General features: G+C 40.9%; 2 protein-coding genes across 6 annotated transcripts in view; both read right to left on the bottom strand.

Annotated features, from left to right (window-relative positions):
• Nucleotides 1-18,006, bottom strand: part of hspa4a (heat shock protein 4a) — a 460,486-nt gene that overhangs the window by 87,870 nt on the left and 354,610 nt on the right. The window lies entirely within an intron of this gene.
• LOC308304494 (actin filament-associated protein 1-like 1) overlaps nt 13,143-18,006 on the bottom strand; it is a 57,965-nt gene continuing 53,101 nt past the window's right edge. For all 5 annotated transcript variants that reach the window (XM_080749099.1, XM_080749102.1, XM_080749101.1 and 2 more), the window contains exon 19: nt 13,143-16,062. In XM_080749099.1, the coding sequence (XP_080605225.1) occupies nt 16,033-16,062 (30 nt within the window). In that variant the 3' untranslated portion in view covers nt 13,143-16,032. The remainder of the gene's footprint in view (nt 16,063-18,006) is intronic.

Below are 18,006 nucleotides of genomic sequence, written 5' to 3' on the forward strand. Positions count from 1 at the left end.
TGCTTTAACTATTGAAAAATAGCAGATATATAAGCTCACAGCGCGGCACCGAGTGCCGCGCTGCGAGCTTGTAGATCTGCTATTTTTGAAAAATCATGAAAATCTTTGAATATTTCAAATCCTTTTTTGAAAAATCTATGTTTCGATGTCAGTGGAGCTCAAACCTTTTCATGATGTGAAGGACCCCCAAAATGATATGTATTTGGTCACGGACCCCCATCTCAAAATATTTAGTTCCAGGGACCCCCCCAGAAGCAAAATTTGACTTACAAATGTTCGCTTAAAAAATACATATATTCAAAGATTTGCACACATTTTGCTATTTTTTTTTGCTATTTTTCAATAGCTAAAGTATAAAATAATTAAGGCCCCTCCAACACCTTGGGCCCTAGTAACTCAGTCCCACTTTCCTACCCCTTGTGACGCCCCTGGGTATGAGAACATTGTACTGCACCGAGCAGTGGACCGAGCATCGTTATTCAGTGGACCAACGGCTAAAGTGGACCGCCAGATCCGCTGGATGGGAACAACACAGATTCACTTTAAACATTTTTTGGTTCCTGCTGTGTGGACATAAAAAACTAGAAATGCACTAAATAAAAACCAACTCTTTCTAAGGACGTTCAAATTGTCTCCTCTGTCCTCTTCTTGTCCCCGACGAATGTGAGGGTTTCACTTCTGTCGTCTGTTTGTCTGGAACTGAGTGTTCTACCCCCAAAATGTTTCTATTTGACTCTGTATATGCTGGAGTCTGTTTTATAAACGACAAAGTGAGAAAGGGGTGTGCACTGGCGTAGTGCCGGTTTCTCTCAGGCCAGATGGCCAAACCAGGGCTGTGTAAGAGGCAGATTAATGTGACATTGCAGAGACCATGTGCAGCATTGCATCAACTGCATGCTACTAGTAGGCATAGGCTGTGTTGGTAGTGTTTAATTTGTGCAGCACTGGGTGGCACAAAGTTACATAATGTTCTCCTTCACAGCATGAATGATCAAAGTACCAGGAGGCACGGCCCAATGATAATACCTCCACTGTCTGATGCAGTAACTTTAAACTGCTTCTCTCTCTCTCCCTCTCTGTCTCTCCCTCTCTGTCTCTGTGTCCAGTGTCTCTCCCCCTCTCTGTCTCTCTGCCTCTCTCTCTCTCTCCCTCTCTGTCTCTCTCTGTCTCCATCTACGGTATGTCTCAGTGTCCAGTGTCTCTCTCCCTCTATGTCTCAATGTGTCCTGTGAGCACATTCATTGCCACATGACTCCTGATGAGATCACGTGTACTGTACTTAATTTGGTGGATATTGTTCCCAAATAAATCACGTGTTTTTCCCCCACGTTTGTGGCGCCCCCTATGGGTCAAAGCTAAATCGCTTTTGGCTCTGTGTTGTTTAGAGCAGTGGTTTTCAACCAGTGGTCCAGGGACCACCGGTGGTCCTAGAGGGGGTTCCAGGTGGTCCCCACCTAAATGATGGAGAGTTGGTAACCAAATGGACCATTATAGATCTTTAACTTTCCAGAGTGTAAAATGAAACCAAATGGACCCATTCGTTTTACGCTCTCTCAAGAGTCAAATTATTGTTAAAAATCTGGATTACTTAATTTATAAGAAGTCTACACAATTAGAGAATGTAGAAGAATTGTTATTTTTGGTCAACATCTGCCTGTTATCTCTCCTATGGTACCAACATCAGTACAGCATGGAGTATTTGTGGACAAAATCTTATCCAACAATAACACAATATTTTTAGGTCTGGCTAAATCTCATCAAACGGTGGTCCGTGCCTCAAACCCAGTATAAATAATGAACCTTGATACTGTATGAAAAAGGTTGAAAAACACTGGTTTAGAGGAGCCTCAATATTCGATTCAAACCCCCATGAGTGATGATCATACAGAATATATGGCACAATGTAATCATACATGTAGTCACACATACAGTATGCATGCACTATTAACAAGTAACACTCCCTAATGTCGAGTAGCGACCTCAGTGAGTACCAACTAATTTGACTATTTAGACTTAACTAAAGTTTAAAGAAAATTGCAAAAAAGAAACATGTCAACATATATATAATGCATATGAGACATATGGTGGGGGGCGGACATTAATTGACGATAAATATTGCGTGCATGCGAGCATAATTGCATGTACACTTACAAGCAAAGGTTCTTCAAAGCACACGTGAGTAGGAAAAGGGCAGAGGAGATCTGTACATTTTGAGACACTCAACCAAACTGATCAGAGTTTCAGGTGTGCTGGACGTCAATTGAGCTGATCTTCCACACCTGAACAGGCTTAACACTAATTACAGGTCTAGTTACAGCAAGTGCCTGTAGTGTGACAGGCAAGAGTAACAGCTTAGAGTAACAGCAGTGTGACAGGCAAGACAGCATGACACAACTGCTGCAGGTTTTCACACAAACTGCTCCCTGTGGTCGCAAATACACTGACAATACCACATGGTAATTATGCACTCATGCATGCATGTACGCACACACAAAGTAATGATGAAAACTGTGAAATGTGCAGTACAAAACACAATTTGTATTTACAATGTACAATTTAGGCATTTAACAGACGCTCTTAATCCAGAGCGATTTACAATAAGCAAGGACAGCACAAGGTTATTACATCAAATGCATAGAAATAAATCTAAAATCGTAGGTAAATCAAGAACCTATCATCAGTCTAACAGTAGAATAACAAAACATTATAATCTGTACATTGAAACTATACATACTATGGGATGCCAGGTCAACAATGACCTGTCATCAGTCTACATATCATGCTATCTAACACCAACCTTTGGTACAGACTTTCGAGCATTCTTCTATGTTTTTGTCATACAGGCAAACAAGAGCTCTTCATCATTCTGTACATGGAAGCAGTGAGTCCTCATGCTTGTAATCTTCCTGCTGCCAGGTGGAGAGGAAAGCAGAGTGTGTCATCTGTCATCCTGAGCTCTCTCCTCCTCCTCCTCTCCTCTTCCTCACACAGGGGTGTCGCACCAAACTCTGGGCCCTGGGTATAAGGATTCACTCCAATTATTTTGTGCTTTAACTATAGAAAAATAGCAGATATACAAGCTTACAGCTCGCTGCGAGCCTGTAGATTTACTATTTTTGAAAAATCGTGAAAACTTGTGCAAGTCTTTGAATATTTCAAATCCTTCTAAGGTTTTTTGAAAAAACAATATTTCGTGTCAGTGGTGCTCAAACCTTTTCATGTGAAGGATCCCCAAAATGACATGTATTTAGCCACAGAACCCCCATCTCAAAATATTCAGTCCCAGGGACCCCCAGAATCAAAATTTGAGTTGCAAATGTTTGCTTAAAAATTACATTCAAAGATTTGCACACATTTTCACGACGTTTAAAAAACAGCAGAGTGCCGTGCTGTGAGCTTGTAGATCTGCTATTTTTCAATAGCTAAAGTATAACATAATTAAGGTTGGGCCCTAGTAACTCAGTCCCACTTTTCCCCCCTTGTGACGCCCCTCAGTGTGTCATCTGTCATCCCGAGCTCTCTCCTCCTCTTCCTCCTCACACTCTCTTGCATTTATTTCTCCCTTCTTGCCACTCATTTTGTGTTTCAGGTCACAAAGCCCAGGTTGTCCCTCCATGACTATGTCTTTTATTAGTATCCGTCCGTCCGTCCGTCCGTCCGTCCGTCCGTCCGTCCTTCCGTCCATTAATTTTGCTCTAGGTCACCTTCTTGGACAGCCGCTCCTGGAGAACGAGGACACGGGAGAGGACGTACGCCAGGACAAACTTCAGTCTCTGTAACTTTCCACTTGTGTACTAATGAGCGGGTGTGTGGCAAGGTTCCACGTGAGCCACATGGCTCCTTGCCATGATATCGATGAATAGTTCAGAAGTCTTTAGGCAACATCATGTACAACAATGTGTTCGTTATTGACTGTCTTGACCTTGGTCTTTGACGACAAAATTGTGCTCTAGCTACCACAGTGGAACCTTTTCAGGCCGCAACTCCCCACTAATAATCATATTTAAACTGGGGACCCTACATAAGCATGATAAGAATTTGGAATGTAGGAGTTGAGGCATTACATCTATAGTTTGACCCTGTTACACAGATAATGTTGTGAAAATAGCAGATCTGCAAGATCTGTTATTTTCATAATATTTCTTTTATTATTTGACAATTTAGCCAATGTCTGACCAGTTAGTTTGTTGATTACTTTTGATGCAGAACTGGGATTGTATCCCAGATGATGCCCTGTTAGGAGAACCACACTATGATCTCCATATATGGGCATACATGGATTGTATCCCAGAGGATGCCCTGTTAGAGTGATCCCTGTGATGCCAGGGGGAACAAATCCATATTATGCCCATATGTGGAGATGTGGTGATCCCTGTGATGCCAGGGGAACAAATCCCTTTTATGCCCATATATGGAGATCCCTAATATTGTCAACAATATACATTGGCGCGACCTCACCCTTTAGGGGCGCGACCTCACCCTTTAGGGGCGAGGTCTTACTGGTGATAATGTCTGACTGCGTGTGTTATCTAATTGTATGTCACTCTGTCTGTCCCAATGACTCAAAACATTAGAAAAATCCCATCACAGGACCATGAAGTTTCATATAGAACTCTCAAAATGTGACATATGGCGCAATTTTGCGGTCAAAGGTCAATGTCAGCAATGAGCCACATGGCTAATTGGGGCAAGCCTCCTGGCAGAGATTCTTATAGCTTCTTTCTAGTTACAGTTGTTGCCTAATTAAGCTATCATATTAAGCACACATCGGCAGCATTACCGGTAAATATGGTGTCTAATTACAACATAATTTGATATAATAGGTCCAACAGTGGCATATGTTCCATCTAATAGGCCTATGGAATTGTATTTGGATTTCTAATTAGACCTTGCAAAAATCTTGGTTTCTAATTAGAGTATAATAATTATATTCGGGGTATAATATGGGATATACAGTGTAGTCATACTTCTTGTGTACACCCGTTTCCAGAAGTATTCTTGATGAAGATCCAACGTGAACAAAACAATGAATTATTGTTTATTATATGTTGATCTGAAACCTGGATACGTGCCTGCACTCTAGTCTCTTGTCTAAATAGGGTATAACTGTGGTTATTTGCTGACCGTATATTGCGTATAATAAAGAACAACATTATTTCTAGTTGTGTAATGTGATCGAAAAGTACAGCCGCTTGTGTAGTCCTATAGTAAAATAAAGCATGAATGAATAAAAAAAAAGAAATCATGCTATGGAGAGAGTGAGCTTAACATCAAGCCACAAAGCGATTCATCTATACATCAGCAATGTCTCTCAAAGCAGTGTTGATTTCTTCGTCTAAAAAACTATGACGAAAAAGGTTTGTCGACTAAAAACTAAGCTACAATGACTAAATGTACTGACAATTTCGTCAACAAATAAACTATAGACTAAAATGCTAGGGAGGTACCAGTGGAGAAGAGATCCAGTAGAACTAAAAGACAAGTAATTGCGTGTTTGGTTGCACTCTGAAAATAGCCGATCTACAAGCTTGTAGATCGGCTATTTTCAGCATGCAACCAAGTGATTACCATTACAACGCTATCAAGACCTGCCAAAATACATTTTTAGTCTACAAAATCAACTGTTGAATGTGAATCTGCAAATTTCCCATTGGGGTCCATCTGCTCACTGAACGGTATGCCTAAGACCACAGCCGAGACATAGGAGGGGAAGGGCAGCTGGCTGATGGTGCGATTGAGATGGAGACCACTGCTCCCTATAGTATCCATCATGAACACGTTGGACAACAAACTAGATTAACTGAGAGCAAGGATTTCACACAGACCTGGCTGTCCAACGAACGACATCACAGATCATGCCATGTCAGTGGGAATTACCATATTTCGGTGGACAGGGACAAAGAAATGAACATTAACGTTCCACCATGGGCGGACACAGGACTATTAGCATTGCAGTGAATAAATATCCAGAGGCCACTGGATCAAAGCAGCGTGTTTTATTTATGTTTTTGCAAATGTTCCATGAGACAGCCGGAGGGGCGGCGAAGGACACAGACACGGTTCTGGCTATAATCAAGAAGCGCATATAACTGACATAGTCCCCACTAAAACTGCCGGGATTTAGCCAAACCAGAAGACATGCATGGATAAACAGAGCTGTGAGACACCAGATATTGGATTCTCAACCCCATGACAAAGTGGAACTGCTGAAAGGCAATTACGACCTTAGAAAAGCCAGCGCTTCCACTCAGGCAAACACAACTGCAGCGAGAGGCTTGAGTCACAACTAATCAGGAACAACCCACATAGCTTTTGTGGCAAGGATTACACACCATATCTAACTTCAGAGCTGTCACACTGTCCCAGATGAGCTGAACACCTTTAACACTTGCTTTGAAATCACTGACAACAACAACAACCACCCCCACCACAGCTGTCTCCGCTGACGAGACTGTTTGTGAGCGGAAGAAGGTGCTCAGTGAGCCATAGTCGGCTATTAGACATTATGTCTAAAACCGGGTTATAACTAGTCTAAAAGTGATGGTTTTTTCTAGCTTTTGTTTTTTAAGTGTCTATATACCGGTATATAGCCTTACTGTATATAGCCTTTGAAATGACGTTGTTTCAATGCCTATGGACTCTAATCTCTCGCGCTACGAGTTATAATAAAATATGAACACACCAAACGATCATTATAACAAAAGAAATGATTACACCAATTTAAACCAATTTAAAAACTATGGGAATCATTTTGGAGGTGGTTCACAGTCGGTGGTTCCGGCCGCTTGATGACATAAAGTTATTTCCGCTGCGACCGGATCATAAAACCCGAAAATATTTTTGATCCCAGGCTACGGACAGTACGGAGGGAGGGGCTCAGTGAGTTCATGTTCCTCTGCGTTCACATCACCGAGATCTCCTGGGATGAGAACTCTGGCCACGTGATGAAGGATGCACATGCAGCAACGCCTCTTTCACCTGATACGGATGAAGACGTTTGGCATAGGGCTCGAGATACCCCAGGCCTTGTAGAGAAAACATCCTCCTGACCTTACAGTACCTGGTATGGGAACTGTTATTGCCCTCAACAGCAAAACACGCCCGGTGCAACATTGGATCAGAGAGCTTCGCTCCAGGATATTTACGATTGATGTTATGTCAGTAAAGCCCATGGATTTACCAAAAAACCCTGGACTTACAGATGGCGAGCAATTCCACGTCTGCAAGAGACCAAGGGCAGTAGGCTCTGAAACAGATACTCCCCCCAGGCAGGTTTATGAATGATTGACAAGGCCTGTTGCCTCCCTGCCTATACTACACACACACATACCGTACACATACAGACTGCAAAAGACTATACACAAATCCACCACACACGCACGCACACGCGCGCGCGCACACACACACACACACACACACACACACACACACACACACACACACACACACACACACACACACACACACACACACACACACACACACACACACACACACACACACACACACACACACACACACACACACACACACACACAGGACTACTCACACACCTTAAATTATTTAAACACATCCCACACATCTACTGTATGTATGTATATATATATATATATATATATATATATATATATATATATATATATAACGTATATACGTATATATAAGTATTTAGAGTATATTTATGTATGCTTATACTAGTGTGTACATGCATACACTGTACTGCATTTGTATAATATTTTGAAGTATACTAGTAACCATTACAAGTACCTCTAACTTAAGGGTGCTATGACTACATTGTAGCCTACGTATATATTGCTTATAGCTATTTATTTACCTCATTACTTGCTGTTTCGTTCATTCTTTTGTTTATTATTGGTGCCACAATGTTGAGCAACCAAAAAAGTTTACTTATGTACGTGTTTATGTACTCGTATACTTAGGCATATATTAAAATAACAATTTACAATTTAGGCATTTAGCAGGCACTCTTAATCCAGAGCGATTTACAATTAGCAAGGTTATTACCTTCACATCAACATCAATACATCAAATGCATAGAAATGGTAAGAAAAACAAGCATCTATTCAGTAAAAACGTTGTATAAAACCTAAAACAATGCTAACTATTACGTATGTATATAAAAAAACACCACCAACAAATTCTTGCATCTTGAAATTTTGCATCTTGATCATCTCGTTTCCAGATGTGCTATCCAAGTTTACCAACTTCTGCAGAAACCAAACAAAGAAACCAGACCAGAAGAGAAGGCCCAGAAAGGGGAAAGGAAGAAAAAAAGCAGTCCCTCAAGGAATGTGAGCGCAGCAGAACCAAAGACAAGTCATGTTGACTTCCCTTCACGATCGGAAGAGGTCCAGCAACGCTTATCAGCTCAGAACTATGGCGCCCTGGTTGGTATACACCGATCTACAGCCCGGAGAAATCTGGGCTAGAAGTGTTCTTCATGAAAGACTTGGACGTGGAAGAAAAGCCAAGCACCCCACTATGCATGAAAAAACACAAGATGCAGGGAAATAATTCAGCAGGTGCTCTGGATTGATAAGTCAAATGGTGAAATATTTGGCTCTGACAGAAGGCAGTTTGTTTGATGAAGAGCTGGAGAGTGCTGCAAGATCAAGGATGAACCTGCAATAACGGTGAAGCACGGTGGAGATTGTTTTGGAGGTTTGCGGATGCATTTAAAGAGAGTTGGAGATTTTGGTCATGACTAGTGGTCTTCTCTTTGCTGAGAGAAATACTGTAAAACAAGCAAAATCATCACAGGTTTTAAGAAGTGGGTGACATTCTCTTTTTCGTGCACGCCCCATCATTTAGTGTAGTTTTAGTGAGAAGAGAGAAGATAGAGGTAGAGTAAAGCCAAAGCCCATCATGCAATAGCTGGCACGTGCACACATAGACATCAAAGGAATGCGAATGCCTCTTTCCAAGCCATACCTTAAGGCAGCATTCAAGGGAATTGCCTTGTCCATACTATCCTGAACTTGAATTCAGCATCTTATGTCAAAAGAATTGCCCTTTCTGTGTAGAAATCCATGCCGTTATGCCACATCTCCAGTACTGACTTGATTATGCTTAGTTCAGTGTGGTATCAAGCACCAAAAATAGCAGACCTCCAAGCTCACAACTGTGACGTGTTGTGACCTTGGAGGTCTGCTATATTCGATATTTCTACCAAAAGGCCCTTTAAGAAATGCCAGCCCCTGCCTCTCTAATATTCTCTGCACGTCCCTGTGCAATAGTATTCCAAAAAGTTCATTCTGCAGCATGAGAACAACCCCAAACACAGCCAGAGCAATAAAGAACTATTCTATTATTCAGCGAAAAGAAGAACAAGGCCCCCATAGAGCCCTGGTCTCAGCGTCATCAAGTCATTCTGGGATGACATGAACAGTAGCACAAGCATTTGAGACAGAAAGACTGTGGCTCAAGTTCTCCAACTTCCCTGCCGAGTACCTTAAGAATTGTTGTAACTACAGTAGGAAACATATTGCAGCTTTTAAGGGCAATTGGTGATCACATCAAATATAGATTTTTGTGTAGTTTTCTCTGTTTACCGCACTTTGTTGTTTATTGATAAACAACCCCCTTCGTGGCATTATTTTTAAAGTGCCTATAATCTTTGCAAAGTACTGTGTATGTAATCTTGTTTGTTCGCTCAGACATTTACAGTTATACAACATTTTATTATTCAGCTGTGACACTACTGCTTAATGCATTTTTAAGCGTGTAACTTTTATGCTAATGCAGTAATCCTTGGGGGGGTTCCAGGTGGTCCCCAGCTAAATGATGGAGAGTTGGTAACGAAATGGACACTTATAGATCTTTATCTCTTGAGAGTTTGCTCTTAAGAGTTAATTATTGTTAAACATCTGCATTACTTGATTGAAGTCTACACATTTAGAGAATGTAGAAGTATTGTTATTTTTGATCAACGTTTGCCTGTTATGATCTCTCCTATGGTGCCAACATCAATACAGCATGGAATTGTGGACACAATCTCTGATCTGAACAAAATATTCAAAGTTTTGGGTCTGAGAGGCTAAATCTCATCAAATGGTGGTCCGTGGCTCAGATGCTGAATAAATAATGGACCTTGATGTGAAAAGGGTTGAAAACCACTGTGCTAATGGCTTAAATGTTTCTATACAAATGTGGTTATGCTTGCATTATTGAGGATGTTGAAAGGCTTCCTAACCTCATTCAATGTTTTTAAAAGTATAATAACATGCAACATTACAAGCACGTATGGCATAAGTAATTGCCAAAAATAAAAAGCACAAGCATAAAAGCACTTCATAGATTCATATCAAATATCCAATATGCTCAACACGAAATATATTCTATGTAGTACACTTGTAAAAGTATATATTTCATTTACTGAATAAAAAACACTTAAGCTACTGTATATTTCATGCAAAAGCTCACAACAAGCTTGTGAGGGAATAAAAGATATTTAAATGTAGTCTTTGCCTAAAAAACAACATCTTGAAAGTAAATAGCACTTTTGAATTAGTACTGTATCTATATTGCACTTTGAATGCATCAGCACTTTATTTTACCAATGTTGTCAGCTCTCTCTACTTTTTAATGTTTTTTTTAACAGCTTTGCCTATTTTTTATGTGTCTATTGTTTTTAAATGCGAATTAAATCAACCATGAGTTTTGGAGAATGGTATTTTGCTTCCCAGTGTGTATTATGGACAGCACAATAAAAGTGATTGATTGAGGGGCGCCTGCTGGCCTACTGGTCCAGGCGCATACCACTTAGGCATTGCCACATAGGCATGGATGCCTGGCGTGTCACTCCCCATCTCTCCCCCCATTTCCTGTCAGTCTACTGTCCTATCCAATGAAGGCATAAAAGCCTCGGGCATAGAATTTACCTCTGTATTAGGAAATGAATGCGCACAACATGCTCATATAGCAAATTGCCAGAAAAAATGGAGCCTACTGGGATTTCCTAAGGAGGCAAAAGTCCAATGCAAAAAAGAATAGCTGAGTACTTAGTCTGTATAAGGCAGGTGTCAGCAACCTTTTTGAAATGAAGTGCCATGTTTTCTATTTTCTAGATAATCAGTGTGCCATGTCAACATACATTTTAATGACACCCTAAAGTTCTGACATATTTTGATTGTCAGGACATTGCTATAATGATCATTGGACTCATTAGAGCAATAAACCACCTACTGTATCTCCCTGACTCCCTCCCCAGTCAAACTTTAATGAATGTAGAATTATGTGCATGATCTACCGTAATTTGCTGCAAATTAGGGTACTTAATTTAATTGACCACGTTTAAAACAATATTTGATTTGTGCCAGTGAACACCCTCCCCTGTGCCAATGTTGGCACCGCACCCGTGCCTAAGGTTGCCTACCCTTGCTGTAAGGTTTAGAGAACGTTTGTTCATTTGCCAAAACAAAAAGTAGTAAAATAACCATTTGGAGGTGTTAAAACTATTTTTGCATTATAAAGCAGTCTCCCTCCTCTATAGTTTTTACATAGTAAATGAAAACTTTTTGTACAGTTGTATCTATTGCAATAATAATGTGTGGTGGTCACAAAATCTCCAAAACCTTGAGTCAGTCGTCACAAAGCACACTGTTAGGGGACCAGTGCTCATCTAAATCGACACAACAAATTACTTGTGTCCCCTATTTGTGGCCTTATCATTTTAAAGATGCAAAACCAACACCAAGGTCTACATTTCTCCATGGAAGACTAGCGAGCACCACTCCAACCACTGCTGATGTACTACTTATTATTGTATTAATATATTATTCTACCATACAGAAAATTATATTTTGATTAAGATGAGTTCTGAATTGCAGGTGTATTGCTCTAGAGCAGGGGTGGGCAACTTTGATGATGGAGAGGACCACTATATTTTCACAATCACTCCAGATGGCCACATTGCATATTGTCAAAAAATAGCAAAAATCTACAAGCTCAAAAGGGGTCACAGTGCGACACATTTTGAGCTTGTAGATCTGCTAATTTTTTAATTGGAATACTGAAAATTAGCATTTTTATTTAATTTCAAATGCATTTATATGTTCTAAACTGTATGAACGTAAATACAAATACATTGGACAATGGACATAAAAGACTAGTACTAGTCATTAAGCTACTACTGAAGTAATTAAAGCCGGTCATGTTTGCATGTTTGGAATTGTAACAGCTGAAATCAATAACATATCAGTATTCCGATATTAACCTGCGGGCTGCATTAAGTGAAGGTGGGCCCCTGGGCCACAAGTTGTCCATGTACTGTATGCTCTAGAGTCTAGTCACGTGTTTAGTATTTTTAAAATATATGTGTTTGTTCTGTTGTGTGTTGTATTGTTTTGTCTATCCCAAGCACACACCAAAACAAGTAACAAATAAATGGTTGAATCTGGAAATCAGTCTGAGTCTTTGCACTGATCGCAGGAGACCGAACGCCTAATCGAAACACAGGAGTAAAACAAGATCAACATAAAGACCCACCCCTACTAAACCCAGGCTTTTTAAAAACACAAATATTGTACTGTGTGGCTGTGTGCAGACTGTGCACTAAGTGTGGCTTGTCATCGTCTGCCAGTCTTGGGAACACGAAGGCCCGCTTGCAGCTGAGCCTGGGGGAAACTGTCCTTTTAATCCAGGCTGGAACAGAATCAGCTCCCTCCAACAATCTGCATCAGTTAATCACTCATTCAACCGGCCAAGTACACTCAGGCACACACAAACCCACACAGAAGATTAAGACACACACTGTAGTACAGATGAAATGAAACCTCAGGGTCGTAACCATTGGGATGCCAACCTCCTATCAGGAGAGGGAACTCGACAAAGATAACTAATCAGCTTCCATTTTGGTGTTCCATTCCCAATTTTGTCTTGAGCTGTAATTAATTTATAGTGAATAGTCATATCAGGCTGAAACACTGCCTAAATGTTGCTGATGTCAGTGTGTGTGTGTGTGTGTGTGTGTGTGTGTGTGTGTGTGTGTGTGTGTGTGTGTGCGTGCGTGCGTGCGTGCGTGCATGCGTGCGTGATTACAAAGGAGAAGTTGAATCACAGATCTGAGATGATGTACATGCATCTGTCCTCAAATAAGACTCAAATAAGAGGCACAGAGTGAATCTAATTTAAAATACATTTATATGAAGACAAAACAACGTAATAAAGTGCAGTACTCATAGTTAGAAACAGTGGTTGGCATCAACACAAACACATTTGGTTAAATCAGAAAATACTTTCACATTGAAGTAATAAACAGTTGCTTCATTACATTTTGTGGAAACACCACCCGGTTGAGTAGGTTCTCCTAACACAGAAACATCATTACAGAAAGTGGAATATGCTTACACATAATTTAAGATAGTTACAATAATTTATTTGGTTAGGTAAATTCCTCATATAAACTTTTATATCTTACTTTGGCAAATGTAAATGTAAATTGTAAAAAATAATTTGAAATAATTTATCCTAATTAGTGGCAATCTATCACTAAGCTCTTCATATTGTAGTGGGGGTAGACAGACAAAATTCACATATCGTCATTGCTATGGCACGTTCATGCAAAATGGTCACCTGAAATAAACTTGCATTTGCTATAGGGGTCAGCAACCTTTTTGAAATTATTATTTTTTCATTTTCTAGATAGTCAGTGTGCCATGTCAACATAAATTTTAATGACACCCATTATTGTCAGGACATTGTTATAATGATCACTAGACTCCCTCCCCAGTCACGTTTAAATCAATATTTGATTTTAAAATAAAACCCCTCTCTCTCACACTTCTGCCGGTGATCACCCTCCCCTGTGCCAATGTTGGTACCACACCTGTGCCTAAGGTTGCCTACCCCTGTGCTATACTGTTTTCACAGCATATACTGTACTGTAACACATACCATATCCCTGTATAAAGAGAAATATGAAAGTCGGCTTAAAAGCATAAAGCACACTGTTCTTTTTTTTAAAACCTGTTGCTTATTGTGTTTACAGTACATGACGTCAATGCACTATCCCAGAGCTCTGACAAAGTCCAGAGTTTCCGACCAGGAATAACAAAGTTGGACAGAACGTGGATTTTTCATACTTGGAAGTCAGAAAATCCCATTTGGCACAAATAGGTGTACAGTATAATGTCTTATAGTGACATCATGTTTTGACAGCACCCACCAGTTGTTGTGTTGTCCTAACCTGTGCTAATAAAGTAGCTGGCAGTAAACTAGTAACGTTTGGGTTTGTTTCCACATACGCTTGTGTCCCTGACAGCTGCGTCTCAAGTCCTTAAATCAATCCTATTTCCTATTTCCTTGCTTGTATGTTAGTCCCTCCCATTGAGGAAATAGAGAAGAGGAGACGTCCCATTGGCCATTTCTGATGACAACATCACAGGTGATAGGCCAACTCCCAGTGGGTGGGACTAACAGACAAGGAAATAGGAAACAAGTGAAGGAAATAGGAATAATTTGGACTTGAGACGCAGCATGATTCCAGTTATGCTGATCATGTCAACTAACGCATGTTTCTCTGACATTGCAGGAGTTTTGGGCAGAAGACATTATGTGATTTGGCTACACCCACCAGTTATCGTGTTGTGCTAAGCTAACATGTGCTAGTAAACTAAGTGGCTCCGGCTGAGTAAATAGAGGACAATCAGAGTCTTTCTCCTCCATCAGTGGCCAGTGTAACATTTCCAGTAAAGTATGACAAGGGAAACCATACTGTATGACAACAAATAACAAAATAAATCCCTGATGTCTATCAAAACAATGGCTTCTTTCATTGTCCCCGTCAGCCCCAGGGAACCATGGAATCTTCCTGAACATTCACCACATGACACAATAAAGCCTGAGTTGTACTGTACCGTGCAGGATGTCGTGAGCGACACTGGCGCACAACTACCTCCGATCGTTCGCTGTTCTCGCCAAGCCTGCTGTTCCTATTAAAGGCCCAGCAGATTGTCGCTATTTCACCTTCGGTGGTGTCAATGCATTGTAATCTCAATGGGAGCCAATGAGGTTTTGGAGCGAACTTTACACTTGATTGTATTTCCTTAGTAAACCTTTTCATAAACACTTTGTGTTTTCAATCACTACTTTAAAGTATTTTTTTTAAAACATCCAGATATGCGTTTAGTAAATTATGGTCACTTTAATTTTTGATGAAGTAGAGTATGTTTCTAGGCTTTCTACTGGTTCTACCGCGTGAAGACCCACCCTCGCTAGGTTGCAGCCAATAGCATCAACTTTCGTTCGCATTTTGGACCGGAAATAGACAGGATATAAAGAAAGATGGCGGATTTGAAATCGCAGCAAAATAGGCTTCATTTACGGCCTGTAGAAACCAATGGCGTTTGCGGTATATGGCATGAATCAGGCTTTAACGTGCCAGTCCTCTGCATTTGAATTGCTCCGTCCCTTTGCCGTCCTGCCGTCAACACATCTCTCTTTCTCTGTATAGCTCGCTATGAACCGTGCATACTCTACATGCGGATGATGCACACAAACATGTACAGCGATACGTGCGTGCAGTCGCAAATGCAGCACACACAGACTGTAGACAGAAGTGTGTTTGTGTGCAGTGTGCACACAGCATATACTACAAGCATAATGTACAAATACACACACATATGTACTTTTAGCTATCTATGAGTAGCAATACTGTACTGGTACTGTAGGAAAATGTCCAAATGTGTGATATTTACATTGCTTTATAAATAAAGGTCCTTTCATGAATGCAGAATTCTTCGTCTGCATGCAAGCAGAGTCCTCCTCCTTGTCCTTTTCCTTGAGAGGAAAGTGTGTCCTCATCCGTCCTTGTCCTTCCACTCCTCTTGCCCACTTTTACATTTCTCCTTTTTTTAATATTCTTCTGTCTTCCTGCCACTCATAAAGCCACGAAGGCCACTCATACCGCCCCATATCGCCACTCATATCCGCACATATCACCATTCATACAGACCTATATCACCACTCATATCCCCATGACGCTGTTCGTACTTCCTCCATCCATCGGTCCGTCTAGGCCACCTTCTTCTTGGACTCCCACTCCTGAAGGACAGGGACACATGAGGCAGGACATGAGGACAGACATCCATCTCTGTGACTTTCTCTCATAAAACTCCAAATCACTCACACGACTACAAACACACATCAAATGGAGTCACACACTACTAAGTAGAAATGAAGCATCGCTTTGTTTATGCAGCACTGCTGCTGCTGGCAAAGCTTGGCTCCACCACCCCAGCCTCCACCTTATAGTTCAGAGTCAGACATTTAACTGAATGTTGATCTGAAATTCATGTGTGCATGGCTCTAAAGTAAACTGGAATTCAATTCAAGTATATCATTTTTTTCAACAAATCTACAACAAGAAAATCGAAAAGATTTTTTATAATCAACTAAAACTATTAGTCTGATTAACCACATTTGGCTATACCGGTGTTTCTCTAATGGGGGTACGTGTACCCCTAGGGGTACACAGGGGTACTGCAGGCTTACGTGAGAAAACTAGAAAATGGTAATATGTATTTTACTGTTATGGTTAATGATAAAACATTGACAGTCTGACAGACTTTGTGTTAACCTGATCATCTGTAGGTTTTTAAACCAAATCACATCAATACCTTGACTAGTACAACTGTTATTGAATAGAAAGCAATGTTTATTTGCCATGCTGTTTGTATGCTGTTTTATTTAAACATATTGGCATGGAACGGGACTTTTTATGTACATTTTCCTAAGCAAAACGCTGTAGTCAGGGTAAGTGGGTACTCGGCTTCAGAAATCAGTATAAAGGTCCATTCCCACTGCAGAACGATACGATAACGATATGTCGGTGTTCACGTCAATTACTTCAGCTTTATCGTTGTGGTGTGGGTGTGATAGTTATCGTTATCGCGCCCAGTGGGAATGAGCCTTAAGGGGTACTGCAGCTAAAAAGGTTTGAGAACCACTATTCTAAGTCACTGATTCTTCATGCTTTATTCTGCGCTCACACTGGCAGCCACAAAGCATACAAATCTAAGATAAGCGACGCAGCGCAGTAAATCTGTCACCGAGTCGCTGTTGAAGCGTTGATCAACACGCTCGTGGACGGTATTAGCCCACACTGCCACATTAATTTATGTCTTTTGTTGAGTGACCTTCCTTCTGTACAGGAAGTGATGTCACGACTCACTGACATCACACTGACATCACTTCTTGTACGGGGTAGCTACACAAGACTAAGAAAGACAAAAAAAAGAGAAGGATACACAAGACTAAGAAAGACAAAAAAAGAGAAGAATACAAAAGAAAAAAAGGAGGAGGACGCTGTGGTTGGCCAGATGGTCAAGAATTGGCGCGACCTCGCCCTTTGTCACCCTGAGGTCGCATGTCACCCTCAGGTGTCTTACTAGTCTATTCACTGTAATGATGTCATTGGCATCACAATGTCGTCACAGCCACGTCGTTTATAGTGAATCGTCAGGTAAACTAAACACCCTTCAGTATCTTTTACCTATGAATCCAGCTGTTTGTACCCATGCTCCTTGGACATTAGACGCCAACATTGTAAAGCAGAGTTTGTTGCTGTTTTGAGAGATTCGATCATGGAGATCAGCAGTCATCAGCTACCCTGACTGCCGTACCGAGCCACTGAACCAATAAGTAGTAGCGCACTATATTCTTTTATAGAGCTGGACTTCATCTGGGGTGTGAGAAATGTTCTGCTGGACTTTGCATCGTAACGAGGAACCAGGTACCGGTACATTTGGTTATGCTGCTGTAGCAGTGGCACATGAAGTGTACTCCTTTGGAGGGGATCATAATGGCACGGATCATATTTGTGTGAACGTCTTCAACACAGTGACTTTGCGCTGGGTGAAGTTGTCCACAGTGACACCTGGTCCCTCCAGGCGCAAAGGCCACACTGCTGTGCTGATGGATGCTATTGTTTACATCTGGGGTGGCGTTACGCACATTGGGAGGTCTCACTGCAACGTGCTTTATGCA

The sequence above is a fragment of the Nannobrachium achirus genome, assembly GCF_963921795.1.
Source record: "Nannobrachium achirus genome assembly, chromosome: 19".
Lineage (NCBI taxonomy): Eukaryota > Metazoa > Chordata > Actinopteri > Myctophiformes > Myctophidae > Nannobrachium > Nannobrachium achirus.